Source organism: Protomyctophum parallelum (assembly GCF_964188405.1).
Source record: "Protomyctophum parallelum genome assembly, chromosome: 11".
NCBI classification, from domain to species: Eukaryota; Metazoa; Chordata; class Actinopteri; order Myctophiformes; family Myctophidae; genus Protomyctophum; species Protomyctophum parallelum.
This window is the reverse complement of record NC_139707.1, coordinates 20,828,418-20,852,636: the sequence shown is the minus strand read 5'-3', so window position 1 is coordinate 20,852,636 and position 24,219 is coordinate 20,828,418. Positions and strand designations below refer to the sequence as shown.

The window sequence follows — 24,219 nt, the reverse complement described above, 5'->3', positions numbered from 1 at the left end:
TGGTTGCAAGTTACAACTGTATTAATTGATTGCCCGAGTCCCGTGGTGGGAGTTTTGCTCTGGTTTTAGTGAATATTAAGTAGTTCTGGTCATTTTGTGGGGGCACTGGGGCCATGCAGTAAAAGTAAATTAATCCACAAAACGAACGTAATTTGTATTGTTGGACTATTTCTAAAATATTAGCGCGACTTTCGTTCAACTTTGACCCCTCCATCACATGTTACTAGTTTTTGGGCGTAGTGATATGGACACAAAAAACATGGTTCTTCTGTGTGATAGAGGGGTAAAAAAAAAAGAACGAAAGTTGCAGGCAGTATTTCACTTGTACGGACTCCTCACTAATAATCATTATAAAATGGCACAATGTTTTCCTACTCAGTCTGTGTCTCATACGAGGGCTGTGGGCAGTTCAGAGACCCGTCCTCCAGTGACATCGTTAGGCAGATCTTTTTTTAAACAAGATTTTTTTTACTTTTTTAGATTTTTATTATCGAGAGAACGATGGCTTCCATTTTCGCATTGCAACTTTTCAGGACTAGAAAGCCTACACCTACAGCTTCTATTAGCTTGGATTCCCCATCGATGATGTCACTGGATGACTGGTCTCTGAACTGCCCATAGAGTATTGGGTCGCGTCCAGTCTGTCCGTCGCGTCGGAGGTGGAGCTTCTTTTCCATCGACCAGCTGTCTAAAAACCCCACGAAGAAGAAAACTTCAGCTACTTCTGACGCTCCTGATGCTTGCAGTGTGCTCACGCCACGGGGTGTGAAGGAAAAAAATTGTGCCATTTTTTCATGATTATTACTGAGGACCAATTATATGAAGATAGGTTGAAAATTGGTGAAGTGGTCCTTTAACGCGTATTCCTATTACATAATCTGTCCCCTGAAAGTGAGGTCTATTTCCTCTAGAAATGGAGTTTGTATTGATTTGTATCAATTCTGTTGCCAAATGGTCTGTTGCAGTCAAAGAAAATGGCAAAATGACAATATCAAATCACATTTTTGTATTATATTGCTGCCACTACATTACTGCTACTGCCAAACCACTCAAACATAGCCAGAACTATTGTCAACCAGAAACAAAGGGCCAATATTGGCGAGAAACCAGCATGAAATATTCATAGTAAATATTTTATTTGATCATATTCATTGAAAATCTCATAACCTAAAAAAGGACATGTTATTTTAAAGTATTCTGTAATGAGCACACAATGCCTAAAATCAATTTCTGATGAGAAAACAAGACATGCCAGTATTATCCAGTCAGAGGAATGATGCAGATATAGACAGTTAAAGCAAATCAGAGATGAACATGCTTCAATAGATATTATGGTCCAGAGAGGGCATATCACAAAACATCACCAGCCTAATGATAGAATTTAAAATTAGCATTACAATGTGTACCAATCATACAATGGAACATTAACGGCAATGTGCGGAATTACAGGTATATTGTAATATATTGTAGATGTATCCAACTGGTTTGATATTGCTCTGTGACACACCCTCAACAGCAATTTCAGTGGTCCAGTGCCTTGAGCACCATGGCTAAGGCAAATCTAATTAGCATGCTAGGCTCTTTGTTAATGGCTTAAGCCAAAGTGTTTTTGGCTTAATTAAATATACAAAAATGGAAACAAACTATAAGTTAAAATAACATTCAAATTGTATAGCACAGGGCAGTTGAAAACTTTGTTTAAACAATATGTACAATATTAACCTTTCGGTAATAGAGTTCAGTAAAAAAAAAAAAAAGAAAAGAAAAAGGTAGCAAAATATCTGTACATTTAGAAAACTTGTTTTACCATGGCTTTAACATTTAGGTGCCGTCACAAATGACCATGTCAAATGGGAAAACAAGCAGTAAAAGGAAACCGTTTTCAGTGGTTAAATACTATACATCAAAATTACAAAAGGGTGAGTAGACGGTTGCCTAGATTCCAATTAGCTTTTTAAGAGTTTTAAAAAGCAAACTTGAGATCCAGTTTTCACAATTAATCACCAAGTAGGTCTCAGTGTGTCTACGCTTGGCTGGAAGTGTACACTATTACTGTAAGTCCTTTTAGAAACTCTCATAAAGACCATGAACCCAATTTTATCTTAGAAACCATTCAACCAAAATGCTGTACTGTGGCAGCGTTGGTGTTTGAAATGGACGGCACATTACTTCTACTTTAGTAGACAGTCTAGGCTTTATAGATATGGAGCTAAGAGTTCACGGCTTGGTCCACTAACCATAGTAACACTGATGAATGAGATGTCAATATGCACTCATAGCGAGGCCTTGCTTTCTACAGTTCACAATCACATTAGCCTGGTATTTTTAATTTAATTGGATCACTTTCTCTGTACAGTCTATCTTTGCCATTTCTTTGTGGTCTTTTGTACTTGCTGAAGACAAGTACGTCATTACAATTTCAAACAGTTTTGGATCACTGCTGTTGTCCATCTCCCCTGAAGGGTTCACAAGCTCTTTAAAGTCTTGAAAAACAAATTATCTTTTTCTTCTTTCTGTGTGTGTAAATGTTAGTGCAGCACCAGGCGAAATACCAGTAGCACTGGAATGCAAGGTACCAATGGCCTTTCATATACATTACTAAAAGTGAAATATTGGCTAACTTATTTTACTAGGAGAAACATATCTACTACTGCATTCTATGTACGTTTCCCAGGAAGCATCTTTGTGTCCGCTCTTTGTTTTCAGACCACTGTGTCCAGTTCAACATGTCACAGGAGTGCTATAGTTAAAGCCTGGTCACATTGTATTGCTTGAAGTGACAGTAATAAAAACAGACAGTCATTGGACAAACGCATGACAAAATGACACTGGATCACAAAAAGAAAAAAAAAATCAGTTCAGGCACTTGGCTTGTCTAAGGTTCTTATAGTGAACCATTAAGACACTTCTGTTTTAGGTTTCATTCCTTCATCGTGAGAAGCTGCTGCTACACACCACAGACATGGAATAACATCACATGTATTCTTATGTAGTATATACTGTATACAGTACATAATCATCTCTATGGTTGCTACTACGCTCTCAGCCTCATCCTTCTCTCCACGTCCATCCTCGTCTTCTATTCTCTCTCTCATTAACCATCCACCCATCTTTCTCCCCCCTTTAGCACATGCACTGTTCCCTCGTCACATGACCACCTCAGTGTTCACCACCGGCCGTAAGTTCTGATCGTCAAAGCGTCTCCTGACGCTCCGCCGCACGCCATCTGCTCGCCTGTAAGGCTGATTCCTCAGATCTGGGGAGGAGGCGGGAATAAAAGTCAATCATCTTGTCAGACCTTTTTCACAAGCCCAGAGGCTCAGGGCTGGCAGCCAGTCAACCAAAGCAGCTTGGGTTCTACGCAAAAAAAAGAAAAAAGGTACTAACCCATTCTTCAGCAAAGTGTCGACTTTGCTGAAGAATTATTTTGTTTTTGTTTGTTTTCCTAAGCGACACTTCTCAACATGGTATAAAATCAGACTGGCCTGATGGGGATTTCAATTTTATAGCCTTGCTATTGATATCCGTAAACTGAATCTCTGCTTTAGCAAATGCTCCCCATAAAAATGTTTATTATGTTAACCACTTAAACCTTATACACTTTGTGAACCCTATAGGTCTATACTTGACACCCCTACTTTTTTGCCTCTACGTCAAATCGTTTGCCAAAAATAGCTCATTTACAAGCTCAACAAGTCACAACGTGGATGTTCGCCTATTGTGACATGCCTAGAAAATGGATGCTAGGGTTCAAGTGGTTAACAAATGTAGACTGGCAATTCCAAACAGTCATAAATACACTACATTATGACATACAGTATTATAGTAAATATGGGAGAGAATGAGAGGAAAAAGGAGGTGGAAATGCTTCAGAGGTAAGAGGGAGAGAGAGAGGAGAAGGGAGGTAATAAAGAGTTGCTTGCCGGGTTTAGGACACATCAACCACCACAGAGGTGCTATTGGAGGCGGTCCTTACCCTCGAGTAGGTATTGGGAAATTTAGTAATATTATTCTTCTTTAGGGCTAGATGAAGAGAAGAACAAAATGGACATTACAAAAGGAGATGGTCAGGGTGAACGGGAGAATGTCACCCTAAGTGTTCTTTTTTTTCCACAGTGGACTAAAGCCTGATTCATTTCTTCGTCGCACAACAAAAATAGCCGACCTACACGTTCACACCATATTGTGGATGCGACACGTTTTGAGCTTGTAGGTCTGCTATTTTTGGCGTGTGACGCAGTCATGCGACGGGGCATAGATTAGGCATAACAGAGAGAGATCTGCTGAGCGAGCAAAGCAGGTTTCTGGGGCTGGGCCAGAGCGGGGCAGCAGTGACAAGGACAGGAGAGGTGAGCGGTTAACTGATACAGCTGGCACACAGGAAGAGAGGAGATCAAAGCTTGGTTCTTTTTCTTTCTGTCTCTAAAGTCTAAACCCAGACTGCTTTGCTGAGTGGCTACCAGCATGGCAAAGGAAGAGCCCGTTTCAAAGTGCGATGAGAGCGCTACACAAACATGGTTCCAAAAGAAAGACAACATAGAACTTTCAATAGCACCTTAACCAAAAAAACTACCAAAAGCATGCATGCAGCCAAGTAAGCCCCTGAAGGGAAAATAGTCATGTGAGTGAGTAAGAACAGTTCACCACAAGAATGGTAATTCAGTGGAATTACCTGGCTGTATGTTAGTGGCACACAGTGAGAATATATTTAGATTTAAAAAGCAGTACTGGACTTCAAAAAAAGAAAAGCATGCATCATATTAGTAAATAATAATATATAGCCTGCTTGTTTACAGAAAGTCATGTGACTGGAAGGAGGAGCAGGAGGCAGAGCCTATAGCACAAATTAGGTGAAGAAGAGGGATGCATTGTGGGTAGGGGGGGTGTGGAAAAGCAATTGACGTGCAATAAAGCCAAAACATCTTCAATAATAAAAATTGTGATTAGACAATCAAACCGTTTTCATGGAGACATTAACACATGAACGCAACTTATAATGCCACAGGCAGTATTGTCTGAGTGAATGTGTGAGTGCAGCTGTACTAGCTGGAATATTGGAAAATTAAATCATTGAATATGAATATAACGCAATGATGACTGAAACTAAACATCATGCATTACCATCACTTTTTCCTCATCTTTAACCTAAATTATCTGTTCCTGGTGATCAAAACAGCATTATCAAAGCAGGAAGCTCTGTTTTATTAATGTTATTTACTTTGTCACCACTAGATGGTGCCTATCAGCTTACTTTAATGTTCCATTATTTTAAAGAAAGTTATTTTTCACCAATCTTCCTCTCCTGCTTGCACAGATATGGTGACCTTGGTTGGAGACTGTTCCTGCTGTGACATTATGGTTTGCACTGCAGTAGTTGATAATACACACAATGATAATAAATGGATGACGCAGGTCATGCAAGGTAAGAGAGAAAACAGTTGCCCCACCACCATCACAACTGCTATCCCTCCAACTCCTCATGCTTATAGGGAAAGACACCCACACAGTCAGGCATGCACGCACGCACACGCACACACACACACACACACACACACACACACACACACACGATTGTCTCAAGAACCATGGTGGGGCTGCATCACGCTTAATACAAACAGGTTCCAGGTGTGTGAGTGAAGAGGCAGTTATGAGGAGAGAAAGTGATGGAGCACACATGGTGGTATGAAGATAGAGAGATAGAGAAGATAAAAAAAGATAGAACGTTGTGTTCCAGCAACCTTTCGGAAGAGAGAGAGAGTTCTATAAGCTTAGTAATGGTACTCCTCATTGAGTGCGGGTTCGCAGAAGAACCGAGAGCCACGTTTGGCTGTGCGGGCGGTAAATGGCACTGTCTTCAACACTGCATTGAGAACAACAGGGACAACAGCCACAGACAAGACAAGACACAAACAGTATAAGAAAGCAGAATGCTACAAGAGAGGGTTTAGCACTGGTTAGCACTAAGCAAATACCCTCAAAACAGCGTCCAGAGCATGGCAAATTTCTATACAATCTAGAATGTTCCACACATTCTAGCGGGGTTATTTATGCTCTATAAAAAGGGGCCCTGTGGGCTGCTAGTAAACTAACCTGAGTGAGATTATTAAACACAAAGTGTTAACATAATTTAGTCAATGGTCATTCCGTAACCGATGTTTTATTGTTACACAGACTGGTGAGTGTATTATTAGGCTTACTCTGAATTTGAATTGCCTGGGCCTCTACCTCTAGTAACACATTTACAATACCCCTGAGGCACGTTTTCACTGCTTCTCAGTATATAAAACATGTAATTTTTCATTCTCTACAGACAAAACAGTCCATGGTGGAATGCAAAATCAATTAATGTTCTAGGACTAGACAGACACAGCCCGAACCCCCCTGTATGTGGATGGTGTTAACAAAGCAGCAACAAGCAGCAGATAAAGTTGACACATTTGAGCTAGATCAAAATGTCGTTAGATTAGCTGGATTTGTACTCTGTGATTAATGTTAAATAAAGCCTTCGGTTTTTGAAACACCTGACGACAGCTTAATTAAAAAGAGCCGGCATTCTTCTTGTGTTAGTGGTTAATCTCCCACGTTAATGACCGAATCTAGAGCACAGGAGAGAACCTGCATGCAGAGCGTCCTGTGTGTGTGCAGTGTGTGTACATGTCAGTTTGTGTGTGTGTGTGTGTGTGTGTGTGTGTGTGTCCAGATTGGAGCCTGGCCAAGGTCACGTTACCTGTAATGATGTCTTCGATTGCTCCGTCTTTGCCTTCGTAGACGTGACGGCTGTCCTTCACCTGCTTTTTCCTGAGCTCCGTGATCAACTCTTGCTGCTGCCGCTTGTTTTTATGGGATGGAGACTGACACGCACACACAGTCACACACACACACACACACACGTCACACACTCAACTGATGTCCCATTGACTGGGGTACACTTTGGCAGCAGGCGCTGTGTGTGTCCACCAAGATGTTTTTATGGGAGCTTTTTTCCCACCAGATTTTTGGAGACTCTGCGTGGCGCTGGGAATGTACCTTGCACGTGCAGCCGTGCACATGCAGTGCTTTCCTCTGCCTGCCGAGAGCTGTTCGCTACAGCTATACATACTGGTAGATAATCTTAGAACAGAATTTGACAATGCTGTTCGATCGGTTACTACAGTATGTGTTATCACATTGGCATCTAGTGAATTTAAGATTGTCTTAAAAAATAGTTAAAAATAATAATAGTACACACTCATTTTGAAATGTCTCTCCCAGCTGTTTGGCTTGCCCTAAGTGGTTGAGTGTGTGTGTGTGTGTGTGTGTGTGTGTGTGTGTGTGTCTGTGTGTCCTCATATGTTGTTGTGTTAATGAGAGCCCAATAGAACTACAGTACAACAAACTAGGCGCCAAGCACCCAGCAAATCCTGCCCCAGGAGGGAGGGATGGATGGAGGGGAGATCAGTGTTCCATAAGTAAGGATGGGAATGAGGAGTTAAGAGGGAAGGGCAAAGGGGTGGGGGAGAAGTGAGACTTACCTTCTGGTTCTCCTCCATCATGGCCTCCTGTTCCAAAAGTTTCTCCATCATCATCTGCTCCTGCCTCTTCCTGTGCTCGTTGTCGTCCTCTGCTTGCTGCGGGACGCACACACACACACACACACACACACACACACACACACACACACACACACGGCAATCGTAGGAGATATTCTTACATCTTGTGTACAGGTACATAAGAGTAAAACTTATTTTGGTTTGGCTTCCTTTCCGACAATGCAGCAGCATAGACGATAATAATAGAACAGTAATTAAAAACTAAAAACGTAAAAATATTAAAGAAAGGGAGAGAGTGCAAAAAAGAGCAAGGAGAGAAGAAAAAGGAGATTTAAGGGCATACACAATCAAATGTACATGTGCATAAAGTCTTGTATGTAGCATTGTCAAATCAAATGTACATGTGCATGCAAATAGTTCTTGGTATATTGTATATACCAGCAGCTGTCTTCCTTATTTATTTTTCCCCAGTTATTATCTCCCAGAATAACCTTTTGGATCCCGACCAGTCATGAACAGATGCTGGTTCATTATACCTTGCATCACTTTGCACTCTATTTATGTGACCATTTACCTTGTTTGTTGATTAGGGTTCATGCCATTTACTTGTAATCACACTCGTGTGAAGTGAGGGGCGCTCTTATCATCATACATCACATTCCGTGCTCAGCCAAGTTACTTTTGGCGTCTTCACTTTTCTGCCCTCACTTTTATCTTCAATATGCTCAGCAAATCAAATCATCGCTTTATGGGGTGATCAGCCAAGCCAATGTTTGTGTTCACACAAATGCACAGAGCTGGGCATAGGAAGGGTGTGAAGAAAGCTTCTGCAATCTGGCGGAGTCAGGTTAGGCCTAGTCAGAGTGATATAGTAAGAGACTAGCGTTGACTCCCATTGTAACAATGGAATGCAGAAGTGCTCATTCTATCTCAATGGGACAGTTCCAGCCATAGGAGCAATGTTTGGAACTATTGCCCATAGGCCCGCCCATAGCCTGCTTTGCGGCGAGATCAAAGCGCGTCGCTACTCTCCTACTCTACACTCTGCGAATTTCTGCGAATGTACCCTCAAAGTGTAGTCATTTGTAATTTTTTTGGAGACTGAAAACATGAATTTATGAAGGGTGATGTACAGTCAATCTTACTTCCACCTTTCTAGTGGTATAATCAGCCAAGACCAGTGTACCTTGTTGTTCAAAATGTATAGAGCATCTTGTTGTTCAAAAATGTATAGAGCACCTTGTTGTTAAAAATGTATAGAGCACCTTGTTGTTCAAAAAGTATAGAGCACCTTGTTGTTCAAAATGTATAGAGCAACTTGTTGTTCAAAATGTATAGAGCATCTTGTTGTTCAAAATGTATAGAGCAACTTGTTGTTCAACATGTATAGAGCATATTGTTGTTCAAAATGTATAGAGCACCTTGTTGTTCAAAATGTATAGAGCACCTTGTTGTTCAAAAAGTATAGAGCACCTTGTTACTCTGTGCACTGATCCTTTTGTTGAACTGTGATCGATGATTACTCTTCCCTTATTGATACCATACAAACTGTGTGGCCAATGTTGCATTCATTTTAAGAAGCTCATGACCCATAATAACAGTGTGTCTGTGTAACCTTGACAATTCTGAAGAGTACATTCAGATCTAACCTGCTTACTGATAACTCGATACACTAAATGAACTCTGCATGCGTCACTTTGTTTCTGTTTTATGTCTGCCCGAGTCATTTCCTAAAATGTTTTAGCACCAGTGTTGGACAGTAATGAACTTAAACCCATTTTCAATGGTACTGTGTACCAGTCTGTGTCTCAGAGGAGGAGACCATTGATGAGGTTTGAAATAAACCAAACCTGCATACCGACTTCTCAACTGTCCATAGCCCTCACAGAGTGGGTAGACAAAAATGGCACCAAACCATATTATGAGCATTGTGAATATAGGTTCAAATTGAGTGAAGTGGTCCTTTAAGAATGTTTTTTGAGTATCTGTGCTTAACTTGAGTATTTGAAACAATGGATTGAAAGTCAAGTATCCAAAAATAGATGAATATTGTACTAAGTTTTAACACTATTATGTCTAGGAAGGGAACGTTGCTGTAGGGAGGAAAATGTTTTAGATTTTTACCAGCTGCTATGCAATAGCAAGCAGAGTCTATAATCGATGTGCAAGCTAGTCCAGTACAGAGTGTAGAGTAGGAGAGTATCGACACGCTTTGATCTCGCCGCAAAGCCTGGTCCAGTAATCCTCTAGCTGGTTGTCCGGGCGGAAACGAACTGCTCAGAACACAATAGTTACGCCTTAGAGAATTTTGGTTCCTACCTAAACTACTGCGCTGAAACTGACAGAGACAGTTATAGCAGACCCCTGCAGAAAATAATAATGCAGCTGGTAATTCATTGATTTAATCAATTTCAGAGAAAACCTCTTAACTCAATTGGACCCTCAAACTGTCTGCTTAAGGAACTAACTCCACCACCTCTTCCCCTCTCAGATACAAAAAAATAGTCATCAATAATCATATGTACACTAAGAACCTAACAATGGAATATCTATATAATGAAACTATGCATACACCATAGAGTGCTATGTCTACTGTAAGTTACATAAGTTGAGCCTTTGAATACGCCTGTAAGGTCGCCGAGGCTAGGGCAAATGCTACGGTAAGTGCTTGTAGTTCAGCGTAGTTGACCAGGAGTATCTGTACTTTGACTCAAGTACAGTTTTGCCTGTTTTAGCTCCATCTCATGGTAACGTGCATTATATCCCTGACCACCAGATGTCCCGCTGTGCTGCTGAGATGGAGCTGACCATTCTGTGTCTCTGTACCTTCATGCTGCAGGAAGAAATCACCCAGCGTTTAACCACACTTCTTTCGTTTCAACATAACAACTCTACCACTGTTATTATTTTTTTTAAATAAAGAAAAACACAGACATACTGGTCATTGTGTCTCCATACATATGTACACACAACATATTATTTTTATACGCCTGCTTAAAGAACAACTTTAGTTTTTTTCAACCAAGGTTCATGTTTTAGGTTGTTATTAGAGAAACTAAAAGATGAGTGTTCTTTTTTTTTTCATTTGCTGCTCTCTTTCGTTTTAGGGATTTTAGCTGTTTTTGACAGGGGGCGGGGGCATTCGAGCATGGGACTAAATATGTATTTTTAATTTTTTAACATTTTATAGCTATTTATTTTTTAATTATTTACTATAGTCCTAATAAACCCCTGGAAATTTCATCTGGCCACAAAACATCACGAGATCTACTGAATGTGTCAAACTGACATTGAGCCTATGACACACAGTGTGGCTTCCCTCCAGTAGGCCTCCTTCACATTCAGTAGATCCTGTGATTTATTTGTGGCCAGATGTAATTTCCTGGGGTTTATTAGGGCTGTAGTAAATAATAAAATAATAAATCTCCATAATATTTTGTAAAAAAAATACATATTTAGCACCATGCTCGAATGCCCCCGCCCCCCTGTCAAAAACAGCTAAAATCCCTAAAACGAAAGAAAGCAGCAAATGGAAAAAAAATAACACTCATCTTTTACTTTCTCTAATAACAACCTAAAACATGAACCTTGGTTGAAAAAAACTAAAGTTGTCCTTTAACACAGAGTGCATACAGAGCCAATGGGCTGTATTTTGCGTGTCTTAAGTACCAGGTCTTATTCCCTAACTTGAGTAAACTAAAGACCTGGAGGCGTGATCAATGCTCTTTGGCCACTCAGAATAGCCAAATGGCATTGACCACGCCTCCAGGTCTTTAGTTTACTCAAGTTACGCCAGGGCTCCACTGGGCGCGTCTGCGGCGCGTCTGCGTCGCGTCTCCGTCAGTGTCGGGAATGTGCCCTTTTAATCAATGGAGGGTGGCTCCACTGCCCGCGTTGCGTCGCGTCTCCGTCACCATAAAATTGAACCGGTTCGTTTTTTGACGCACGCACGCGTGACGCAGACGCGCCGCAGACGCGCCCAGTGGAGCCCTGGCGTTAGGGAATAAGACCTGGTACTTAAGACACGCAAAATACAGCCCAATGTCTAGTAACACATACACAGGAACCACCATAGGTGACAGGGAAGCACCATAGGAAGAACCATAGGTGACAGAGAACCACCATAGGAAGAACCATAGGCGACAGGGAAGCACCATAGGAAGCACCATAGGTGACAGGGAACCACCATAGGAAGAACCATAGGTGACAGAGAACCACCATAGGAAGCACCATAGGTGACAGAGAACCACCATAGGAAGCACCATAGGTGACAGGGAACCACCATAGGAAGCACCATAGGTGACAGGGAACCACCATAGGAAGAACCATAGGTGACAGAGAACCACCATAGGAAGAACCATAGGTGACAGGGAACCACCATAGGAAGCACCATAGGTGACAGAGAACCACCATAGGAAGAACCATATGTGACAGAGAACCACCATAGGAAGAACCATAGGTGACAGAGAACCACCATAGGAAGAACCATAGGTGACAGAGAACCACCATAGGAAGAACCATAGGTGACAGAGAACCACCATAGGAAGAACCATAGGTGACAGAGAACCACCATAGGAAGCACCATAGGTGACAGGGAACCACCATAGGTGACAAGGAACCGGAAGCACCATAGATAAAAGGGAAGCTAAACTAAATGTATTCATGCACGCACACAGACAGAGGCTTGAACACATTGAACCATAACAGATTGTCCCTGTAGCCACAGACTGACCTTCCCCAGAGACTGCTTGAGGCTATATTGAGTTATTGACATAAGGAAGGCTGATATGCCTACAGGCTATTGGTTGGTCAGGTGTGTGTGTGTGTGTGTGTGTGTGTGTGTGTGTGTGTGTGTGTGTGTGTGTGTGTGTCTCACCCTATAGGCCTTGACAAACCGCACAAACACTGGGAAGAAGACAGAAGGAGGCGTAGTTTTTGCATTCTCCCCAAAGAACTTCACTGCTTCATCAAAGGCATCCTTTCAAAGACAACACAACATTAGATGATAAAACGCATAAAACAAAATAAGATACTGACCATGATACTGTCCTTGATAATGACTCAATATTGACCATGATACTGGACATGATACTGACATTATTACAATGTAACACTTTTCTCAACAATATGAGCCATAATTAGTTAAACTAGAGCGATGCCCGTTGGAGCCTCTACAGCGGTGCCCATTGGGCACTGGCCTGCGCTCATGATTGTATTACATTATGAGCTTTTATCACATACTTTTAATGTTTTTGTTTTCTTTGTGACTTTCACCTTTATTTTTTTTATTTTTTTTATGGAGGGATAGAAAGTAGGCTGACAGGAAATGGGGAGAGAGATGGTGGGGTGACATGCAGTAAAGGCCGTCGGGATCGGGAGTCAAACCCACGGCCCACTGCCAGACTGGATTACCAGCCAAGGTGCCTGGACCACTGAGCCACGGCCCAGTATCACATACTTTTAGGTTATTAAATTGTGACACGTTATTACTTGAGTTGATACACTCATTGAAAATGTTTGCCGATATGGTAGAACCCTGTCCTGTTAAAAGACAACGTGAGCACGCAGAGGTCACCTGTGCAATCTTGGCATCCTCCTGCAGCTTCTTGAGCTTGCCCTCATGTAGTGCGATGAAGTCTTTGAGCATGGTGTTGTGACCGTGCATGCTGTACTCTCTCTTGGTCAGCTCCAAGCCTCGCTGCAGCTCCCTCACATCCAGGAGGACATTCTCCAGCGACACTGGTAACAATAAAGATTATTGTTATTACAGTATATACAGTATTAGGTCAACAGTCAAAAATAGACAAACATTCACCAAAATATTTAAAGACATTTGGTGTAGAGGGACAAAAAGACCACTGGGGGACACCGGTCAACCAAGTTAACTAATGGCCCCTGTAGGAGTTTGAAAGTTGTCTGCGAGTCATCAGATCGTTATGCATTTCACACTGCAGGAGTCTTTTTCTTTTATCAGCTGTCATTATATCTTTGTGGCTTTCACACTAAACGATTGGTCGCCGACTAGGCATCACACACTGCAAGAGTTCACCAAGATGCGATCCAGACCCGATACATCATTTGTTTTTTATTCCAATTCATTTTGACATCTCACGCACGTGCAGGATACCGTGATACAAGCGCGAGGCTGGACGCATTTCTCTCTCTGCGTGCAGACCACACACACAGGAATAGCCAGGCTACACAGGGCGAATTGTTTGTGATAGTAGGACTAGGATAGCCTACGTGCGGTGTGCGCTATAGCGAGACAGGACGTTAAATCTTGATTTTCATTAAATAACTCTCTCTCCGTATGCACACACACACGTCCAAAAGTTTGCTCTGCATAGTTGATTCCGATGCGGATTTATCAACATTATTCAAGTGCAATGCGTTGGTTTTATAGACTATTTAACGGCAACATTGTGCCAATATAGCTACCTGTACGACACAGGGATTTACCCAAGGAATAAAGGTTATATATCATGATCGACAGTCGATCGACAGACAGACAGACAGACAGAGTGAGCACAGCTGTCCTGTGCTCTCATTGGCTGTAACACAGGACTTCTCGTGTGCGGTCGCAACCATACTACGATGTCCAGTCGGCGAGAGAGTCAAATATAAAACGTGCTTGATATTCAGATGTGGTCGGGGAGGCGTCGGCGAGCACTTTTATCGGCGCTACATCTTCTCGCAGAGCCCTTCACACACAGCGAGCAAAACCTCTGCGATCAAAGCCCGATCTTGCGTCAGATCGGGGGTTTTGTTGGCGAGCGCCAAAAATGGTCCCCGACAGCATAATCGGAGCAAATATCGGGCAGTGTGTACGAGCCATAACTTAACTAGGAGTCCATCTGTGCTGTATATCTCACCTGCTGCAGCTTTCTCCACGTAGTGCACCTCATTGTAGAAAAGAGACACCTGCTGGTATTTCTCCTTAACTACGTTAGCTATGTAATGCAGCAGTGTCAGCTTACGGTCCGTTGACTTGGTGTCGAGCAGCTGTGGAATATATAAAACATTTGTGAGATGAGCAGGAGGATTCTGTAACGACAACGTAATATACGAAGGCAGGAGGAAGTAACTTACCAAGTCTAAGCTTTGTAGCTTGAAACCATACACCGCTCCTCTTCTGCTGCTGTTCATGTAGTTTCCAAGTGCCAAGACAATCTAAGCAACATAAAAAAATAAGCAATGCATGTTATTCAACCCATTAATATGTGTCTAGGTGCAGGACAAATGAAGATCAACATAAAAATAAACTAATATTGGCAAATCTGCAATAACCTAAAGAACAGAGCATTACTAGCTTGAGGACCCATTATTTTATAAGTTACTACTATTCACCACATCAAAATGTATTTACACTTACCTCTAGGATTTTCTTTAGCTTCTGGGAGGACTTGATAGAGACGGATGCTGCAATGATTGCATGAAGTTGCTACAGGGGAAAAAAGTGAAGGATATAAAAAATGTAGACAAAAAGGGCAATTTCAGTAACCCTCCCCCTCCCAAAATCTGGTTGCCTAAACATAACCATCTCTCACTGTTCGCAGTCTTCAGACAGTGCATGATGGGTATTGTCCTGCAAGCAGATCCATTCTAAGTGCTGCTACCCATTACATCTAATGTATCATCATCTCTAGACATACTATTATTGTGCGTTTTTACTAATTTGACAACAAGAAAATCAAGAAAAATCATGCAAATATCTTAGTTACACAATCAATGAGGTCTTGTCTCTAAAAGGAAACTTTTCCAGCCTGTGCTTACAAGGCAGAAGACCTTTCACAGAAACTATCAGGACACAAAACCTAAAGCTACAACCACTTCCGGATAGGGGTGGAGGAGAGGTGTGGGGAGCGCTACGGAACAGAAAGAAAACAGTGGCGTTTTTGGCGAAAACTGAGAAACCTTTATATCCAATTCTGGGACATAAAGTTGAGGGGGCAAAAACAATGGGTCCTGGGCCTTACCGGTGTAAGCATCTGGATGCTCTCACTGAAGTTGCCAATGAAGGTCATGATGGTCAGTTTCTGCATGAGCCGCTCAATCTTGCTAAACTGCATCATGAAGCGGTCCTCGTCGGTCAGGCTCTCCAGGGGCTTGCGCTCCTTCTCAAACTGACGTAGGACCTTGATCTCATTTTCTGTGGGCTGGAAACGCATCAGACACTCCACATAGTCCACCGGCAGGGTGCGCAGGTCAAACCTGAGAGGAACGCGGGTGAAACAGTGGGCATCAGTAAACAGAGCTCCAGATACGGAGCGGTATATATATAAACAAGTAGGTTGTAATTACACACACAAAAATGTATAAGACAATTTACAATAACAAAAAACGTGGATACATATGCAAAGACATGACTATATATTTACGTTATGTTGTGTTAGGTTTCCCAGTCATAAAATAAAAGATTATGGTAACAACAGAAGAACGGAAGGTTCTAAAAGCTCTTACAGTTGAATAGCCTTGCAGATCTCCTCAGGCACCTTGCCGACTTTCCTGAGTGTGATAGCCAAGTTCTTTGCCCTGTTGGAGTCCAGTAGAGTCACTTTGCTGGGCCCCTTCTGGATGACCTTCTGTTTGTTCATGGTTACGTCTACGGCTGGACCCTGCGCCTTCGTCTTGAACATCTCCTCAAACTCATCTACATTCAGGTCCTGAAAGGCAACAATGACATATTATTGCTACTATATTGAGCCTAAAGAAACGGAATGTTGTTATTAGTACAGCAGGTGTGTGAGGGCGAGGACAGTAAACTTCATTGTCCCCGAGGGGAGATGTCTTTGATACAGTGATACAGTACACTGCTTCACATAAACAATGTATCAAAAACATGACAGGCATTTGACACGATGCAAGACAGTTGCTTCACATAAAAACGTAAGAGACATTGACTACAGCATGACGACTTAAAGCCGTGCTAAGTGCTTATTTACTGCACATTGGTCTACATGTATGAGACATATTGTACCATTACGGTTCAGCAGCTTGTTGGAGGCTGTAACAAATGATAGCTTCAAGTGGTTTGATTCAGGGGTCCAACTAGTGTTTGTTTTTGGCGTCTATGCTAGAAGTGCTAGCATAGTGCCATTCAATCCAGGAAAGCATTTTTGATAGACATTATTATACTCACCTAAATTGATTAGTCCGATTAACCACTTATGCCCGGTTTTATACTACTACTTATACTATACGAACATTGAGCGGACATAGCTGATCTACAAGCTCATAATGCCTTGCTTTCAATGCTTTGTGACGCATTGTAAGCTTGTAGTTTATCTATTATCCCCCCCCCCAAAAAAAAGAAAAAAGAAAAAAGAAAATCATTGCAATCATCTGCTGCACCCATAGATTTATTTGCACTTTGGCAAACAGAGCCAGAGAGTACACCCTTTGCCATCATAGGAATGAGCCTCAATAATTTGTAAATGAATAACCAACCATGTGATTAACCTCAGGACAACTCTTACCTCGAGTATCCTCTCGTCGTCAATCTCATTGAAGACGGTTCCGTTGATCTGGTTGGGTTTCAGGGCCACCCAGTTGAAGACGGGCATGCGGAACTTGGTCTTAATGGGTTTCTTAATCTTGACGGCTGGATAGTAGACACACAAAGGAGTTAGTCATCATGTTATAGTGTTGGAGCACGCTCATGTACACACACAGGGATGGGCACACACATATCGTGCAGGTAATTTGGTGGAAGGGTAGACAGGCATCTGAAAAGGGATGACACATGGAGATGACTCCCTCTTCCGCTAGACCCCGTGTCGGTCTCCTAAATTGGGTCAAGATCATTCCGATAGCTGGTTTTGTGTTGTGCTGATTTTACATAAATCTTTTTTTTAACCAGGTCTTTCAATACTAACTTTCAATACTAACAAAGCAAATCCTTTTTTTTATCTTGCAAGAGGGTGATAAAGGTATTGAAGGTGCATAATATGAACCTTAATAAATACCTTTTATTACCACCTGGTGAGGCATTTTCAGCCCTGGCACTCTGACAGTCTATTATTATAATAAAGGGATTATGATGCCTGCCTGTCTTATTCCCTCAATCAATCCCAATGTGGAGTTGTGCCTCACCATGGTAGGCTGGGTGCCACACAGCTGGGGTGTTAGCGGGCAGAGAGATAAGGCAGTGACGAACAGCATTCCAGATTTGCGCAACACGTGCCCTATCTCTTACTATCATCTGCCTGCCATGGCATGACACTGTGTCTCAGCATGCATGCAGCCACAACACTTTCAGACATTGCCCCACACACACACACACACACACACACACACCAAGGTGTGACGGGAAATCGTGCAGGATTTTGAAATATTGTATTTTCAGAGTTGCATAGTTATCATAATTTCACACGGTAAATGTTTTATAGCTCATATTTATGTGAGAGATAAAATAGCAGAGTGTGTGAAAAGTGAATTCCTAACCTTAGAATATATGCATTGTTGGGGCTAGCAGTTTCATGTGGTGTTTATGAGAATCGGGCAAAAAAAGAAGTAATAAACAAGCCATCTGGATTGTTTAGAAACGGGCGGCCAGGGGTACTTCAAAGAGAGTGCATGAGCGTTTAACTACACCCATTGAGTGTCCAACAGCATAAGAGGTTTTCTCCTCATGAGAGGCTTGTCTTCAGGGACTGAAAATACAATTTTCCACACTTGTGGGCAAAGGGAATGAGCAGGGGGGGAAAAATGAATACACATTACAAAGAAAAACCTACAGTACAGTTTGATGGGTCCCTCTGGTTGGTAGAAAGACAAGAAAGAAACAGGTCAACGAGATATTAAGGATTTCAAGGCTAATTTATACTTCGTAGTACCATGGTGTCATTTGCTGACGAGAACTTATTTTCAGAAAGTGACACCGTTGTGTGATGGTGTATAAATGAAGCCTTAAAGAAATTAGGACATACATGCCTCAGACGTATATACTGTAGTACAACCACGCTTACATACATGCCTCGGACGTACATAGTACAACCCCCCCCCCCCCCCCCCCACCCCCCGTTTTGGTAGGCCTCAAGATCAGCTAGAATGCTAGATTATAGTCACCAATGTACACAGTTTTGTATGTATTCTTTTAAGTGTTTTTATTTTTTCATAATAGGTAGTTAAACAACTAGTCAACTAGGCAACTAGTCAACTAGTCAACTAGTAAAAATCACTAGAAGTGAAAGCCCCAACGGGTATATGAGTGGGTATTTTGACTCAAAGATGTTCATTTTTGAATTCAGCCACAGACCATGTATTTAGTGAGGAGGACTGTCATCTACATACTTACAATAAACTATTCCTTTAACTGTTTGGCCAAGCCACGGTCATGTTAACAGACACAGGCAAACAAATGCAGTTCACGCACACGCACACAAACACACAAACACACTGAGTACGCCAAAACACAGTTACATTAAGGTCACTCAGTCATCCGAGTGTCTGACTATCTTAACCATTTTTATTAGTCATATTGTTGCTCTCCAGACCTAGTGTCTCTATATTTTAACTTTTTGTTTTGTAAATGAACGCCCTACTTTGTCACGCAAGAATGTCGCTCAAAAACAGCAAAAAAGAGCTGATCTACAAGCTCACAACGTGTCGCGTGAGCTTGTAAATCTTAAATATATTATTTTGAAAGTGGTTAAATATATTATTTTGAAAGTGGTTAACTATGTCTGTGGGTTTTATCATTTCATTCATTTAACCAATGAAAAGAAAGAGCTTGTGACTAAACTACATTGGAAGGCAGGTTTCCTGAAAAGTAACAGTTTTGGACGCGTTTCAGCCTAACAGCGATAATATCATGTGAGCAGCAGTATCAACAGCTGTGAGTCACACTGCCACAGGTCCCATGTGACCGACAGGAAGCTAAATGACCACACACACACACACACACACACACACACACACACACACACACACACACAAAATGTACGTATACTATTGGTATTTGAAGTAGTGCTACGCCACCATATACTTGTGATATTGATGAAATATCGTTGGCACATTATCTACATCAGTTCACAGTTTTAGTTTCAGTTCAGCACAGAGAAACAAATATGACGCTGAAACTGAAACCAAACAATGGCAGCAGCATTCAAAGGGAACAGTTTTGTTTATCATCATTTTATCTTTTACTGTGTGACACATAATTTTATCTTTTACTGTGTGACGCACAAAGTGATTTTCTCCTTAGATATCTCACACACACACACACACACACACACACACACACACACACACACACACACACACACACACACACACACGTGACCTCACCTGCTAACCCAGAGTTCATGATGACGGTGGGGGTGCCAAAGCCGGGTAGCGGAGGGGGCATGGGCGGGGGAGGGGGAGGCGGCGGGGGGGCTGAAGTAGCAGGGCCTGGGGGAGGAGGAGGTGGAGGAGGAGGAGGAGGGGGAGGTGGGAGCTCCACCATGGAAGACGAAGGTCCATTTGCCACTGGAGGGTGAAGAGGAGAGGGAGAGAAATGAGCGATCAAACAAATATCAAGGATAAAAATAAACAGGGTTCCCACACATTTTTATCAATGAATGTCCAAAACATTTAACCCAATTTCCAGGCCTATAATAGCAATAATGAGTCTCTTACTCATTATGTGCAATGCCCAAAAACAGGCAGTGTAGCAAAAATAATTAATAGAATATAGAACGTTATAATTCCATTCAAAAGTTTGTGCCAAATCTAGATCACGCTGCAGCACGTTGTGAGCTTGTAGATCTGTCCAGTCAGGTACAATCACGTAGCCTGTTCAGGTGATTATTACTAAAATAAATCAATAGCCAAAAACAATGCATAACCAAATATTTTGCTCAAGGACCTTTGATCAATTTCGGCGGGGTGGCGGTGGCTCAGGGGTAGAGTGCCTGGATGGTAACCGTAAGGTTGCCAGTTCGAACCCGGGCTCCCCCAGAGTTACTGTCGAAGTGTCCTTGAGCAAGACACTGAACCCCTAATTGCTCCCGATGTGCTAGTTGGTGCCTTGCATGGTTTCCGCTGCCATCGGTGTATGAATGTGTGTGTGAATGGGTGAATGTAAAATCTCTGTAAAGCGCCTTGGATAAAGGCGCTATATAAAATAAAAATAAATGCACCATTTCAGGACCCTTGATTAAATTCAAAAACCTTTTCCCGGAAGGTTTTTTTTTTTTTTCTAATTTCAAAACATTTCCAGGAATTGCATGACCGTAACATAAACCTTAAATTCTATGATCATTTCAACCATCTCACTGACTGACTCATACGTACAAATCCATAATTTATATGTATGAATGAACTAAGCTCAAGCCAACACTGAACCTACCGATGCCGTTCATTGGGGGTGGTGGGGGTGGAGGTGGTGGAGGTGGAGGGCCGGGCATGCCCGGGACCCCTCCCACGTGGTTTGGTGCGTAGTTGCCCCCTGGCACGCCGCCAGGCACGCCCACCATACCGGGCACCATGGTGGCACCGGAGGGCGGCGAGGCCAGGATGGAGATGTCACCGTCGCCCTTCTTGTGGATCCGGATGGTGCCCTGCCTCTCCAGCTCGTGGATCTTTTTCTCCAGGTTGCTCTGCCGCTGGATAGTATCGTCCTTCTCCTTCACCATCTGCCGCAAGGTGTGCACCTGCGTGCTGGCGTCCTTGTACACGTCCTGTTTGGGGCGAGAGGCACACGGCAGGAAGATTATGAGTTTTATGAAGCATTTTGTAAAAAGAACTAGAAGGAAGCCAGGTCAAGTGCTGTTAAAATACCAGCTCTGCAATCTCACAATGCATGCAGCATGATGCATTGTGAGCTTATAGATTGGCGATGAGATTTCCTGGTGTTTAGCCGCTACCCTCGCACACTCGGCCATGAGTGGCATCGTTTACGGTAAAATTGTGAACCTGACTTCAAAACATATACTGTAAATCAGGTTGTTATAATGGCTGACCATAGACCATATGGACACTCCAGGCTTGCCCACGACATGCATCATGGGAAAGATGGGTTGTATCATTTCTACAGACTATGACAACCATCAACCAATTCATTTGAACTGAAATGCACATCAAAACCATGATTTTGTAGTTCCCTTTAAGGTCAGATGTGTACATACTGTTTTACGACAGTATGTATGTATGTATGTATGTATAATGGATGCACACTTTGCACAGAGCAATGTATGGTAAATACAGTACAGGTATTTACTTTATTGCTGTTGTATGTTTTAACTACCATTTAAAACTGTATGGAAATATAGGCTTAAAATAGTCAACTACAAAATATGTGTTTTAACTATAATTTTTATCCCACGATTTTGTAACACATTTTTCACCCCTGTGTCAATTATCGAATGTGATCCTGGGCTCTACACACCCTCCGCCAACCTAGTCCCCATATATGGGGGACAGGGGAGAGCAACGGACTTGAACTCATGCTTCCTTCATGCCTGACTGTCCAAGTTGCTCCTTTACACCTGACAGGGGGGAGTTTCCCTGGTTGGACGTAGCGCGTGGAAGGAACATTATTCCAACCAGTTCCTTTCCCCTCCATCAGGTGCCCCGGCTGGCCAGGGGGAGGCAGTTTAAAATATGTGTTTATTAGCTAAATAATTACTTTCTTACTGTGTAGAAATGGCGTGCTCTCCCAGCTTTATTGTAGATTCTACTGTTCTAGCTGTCAAGTTTGGGTTGCATTAATTATAGGCTAATGAGTGATTATGAATCTGACCCTGATGGATTCTAGATCCTTGTTCCTTTGCATCAACTGCTTCTCCAGCTCCACGATCTTGGACATAGCCTCATTCTCCATGTCTTGCAGCTTCTCCGTCATCTGGAAACCAACAACAGGCAGCGGAAAGGCAAAGGTCATACAGAGATATTGACTCCATCACTGCAAACATGCCAGTTAAAACAAGAAGGAAAGATTTGGGCCATGGCAGCAACCAGGTTGGAGATGTTGGGACTGGGAACTTCGTTGGTTCACATCCCAGGGAAATGCTAGGCTTCCAACAGGAAACCCAGCTGCACCCGCTCCCTTGACAAGAGCAAGGTACTTGACCCTCAGCTGTTGCACTGTTGGCACTGCTAAACATGCAGCAGTAGTGGACTGTGGCCCCCAAGGTGTATATACTCACTATGCTCCCTATGCACTCACTATATGCTCACTATACAGGTATACTCACTATGCCCTCACTATATACTCACTATGCTCACTATAAGCTCACCATAATGAATTGCATTTTTATAGCACTTTTCCAAGTGCTCAAAGCGCTTTACAATGGTTCATTCATTCATACATTGGGAGGTGAAGCGGCGAACAGTCAACGCCAGCGTCCTCACTTCCCACATTCACACACCAAATGGTGGCAAGCTCACACCGACCAACTCATTGGAGGCAATGTAGGGTTCAGAACGACAGTGTCTTGCACAAGGACACTTCGACATGTGGACAGGAGGAACCGGGATTCGAGACGCCAACCCAGGGATCATTGGACGACCTGCTCTATCTCCTGAGCCACAGCTGCCCTACTATATGCTCACTCTCTACTCACTATGTCTATAAACCATGCTAAATTGATTAGTCACCGATTCGATTAATCGATTACTAAATTAGTTGACAATAATCGATTCGATTACAATTAATCGTTCCAGCCCTAGGGTGTGGGCAACAAGACGTTGAGAGCAGGTGGGTGAGTGAGTGGGTGCGTGAGAGTGAGAGTGAGAGTGAGAGAGAGAGATAGAAACAGGCTTAAACTGAGGATCACAAGATAACAAGCTAGTGTGACACAGCTTTAATCAGACTGTGTTGACAACGTTGCATCAACGTGCCATTCTGGACAGCGGTACACTCAAGACGTTGTGCAGGGAATAGATAGGAAGTGTTCAAATGAAACGTACATGTGACATGTTCTCCTCCAGTTCTTCCACCCTTTCCAGGGCTGCGTTCTTGGTCTCGGCGTCTTCCAGGAGGGCTCCCACATCAAACACGTTATCCAGGTAGGCCTGGATCTGAACCTGCAGCTTGTCGCTCTCCGTGTGTTTCAGTTTCTGGAATATAAGAGTCAAATGAACAAACATGCAAACGCATGCACAAGAAACTTCACAGAAGCACGTAAAAAGAGAGAGAGAGAGAGCTCGGCATTGATCGCGTTGCTGTGGTCGCAGTCACCGGGGAGCTGATGCTTCAACGCTGAACTATCAAAGGGAGAATGGGGGGGGGGGGGGGAAGGAGAGAGAGAGAGAGAGAGAGAGAGAGAGAGAGAGAGAGAGAGAGAGTGTTTTGGCGCATGCCGGCTTCTACTCACATCTAAGTACTCATCCAGACCCAGCTTGGTGAAGTCAAACTGTAGGTGAACTCTGAAGTTCATGTCCTCTACCGAGTGTACCACAATGTTGATGAACTGCATGCATGCCACCTGGGGAATCAGCCAGAAGTACATGAAGGGAAATAGATTGTCAAACAGCTCAAGTCACGTTACATGTATTTGTATTTTAACTGGATTGAAGTAAGCAATAGAGTACCGAAGTCTGACGTCAATATCGGTAGAGGGCGACAAGTCCACGGGTTCATGTACTTTTCATTTGCATTGTAATCCCCATAGGGGGATTTTAGATCGCCTCATATAAGAACTGGGATTAAAAAATAAACAAATCATCCCAGCCGCTTCACTCATATGGATATGAAGAATATTTA

The 24,219-nt window shown here is 42.6% G+C and overlaps 1 protein-coding gene across 5 annotated transcripts in view; it reads right to left on the bottom strand.

The window, feature by feature from the left end:
* Positions 1-1,115: 1,115 nt before the first annotated feature.
* fmnl2a (formin-like 2a) overlaps positions 1,116-24,219 on the bottom strand; it is a 74,627-nt gene continuing 51,523 nt past the window's right edge. Inside the window, exons 11-27 of one of the 5 annotated variants that reach the window (XM_083776983.1) lie at positions 23,831-23,941; positions 23,424-23,573; positions 22,255-22,356; positions 20,863-21,193; positions 19,818-20,000; positions 17,006-17,130; positions 15,990-16,192; positions 15,506-15,740; positions 14,902-14,970; positions 14,619-14,699; positions 14,402-14,531; positions 13,105-13,268; positions 12,406-12,507; positions 7,512-7,607; positions 6,728-6,851; positions 5,739-5,860; positions 1,116-3,256 (exon numbers count right to left, since the gene is read on the bottom strand). In XM_083776983.1, the coding sequence (XP_083633109.1) occupies positions 5,769-5,860; positions 6,728-6,851; positions 7,512-7,607; positions 12,406-12,507; positions 13,105-13,268; positions 14,402-14,531; positions 14,619-14,699; positions 14,902-14,970; positions 15,506-15,740; positions 15,990-16,192; positions 17,006-17,130; positions 19,818-20,000; positions 20,863-21,193; positions 22,255-22,356; positions 23,424-23,573; positions 23,831-23,941 (2,298 nt within the window). In that variant the 3' untranslated portion in view covers positions 1,116-3,256; positions 5,739-5,768. Of the gene's footprint in view, positions 3,257-3,923; positions 4,024-5,738; positions 5,861-6,727; positions 6,852-7,511; positions 7,608-12,405; positions 12,508-13,104; positions 13,269-14,401; positions 14,532-14,618; positions 14,700-14,901; positions 14,971-15,505; positions 15,741-15,989; positions 16,193-17,005; positions 17,131-19,817; positions 20,001-20,862; positions 21,194-22,254; positions 22,357-23,423; positions 23,574-23,830; positions 23,942-24,219 lie in introns of those variants that run through there. The other 4 variants (XM_083776982.1, XM_083776985.1, XM_083776984.1 and 1 more) reach the window with 4 other exon arrangements.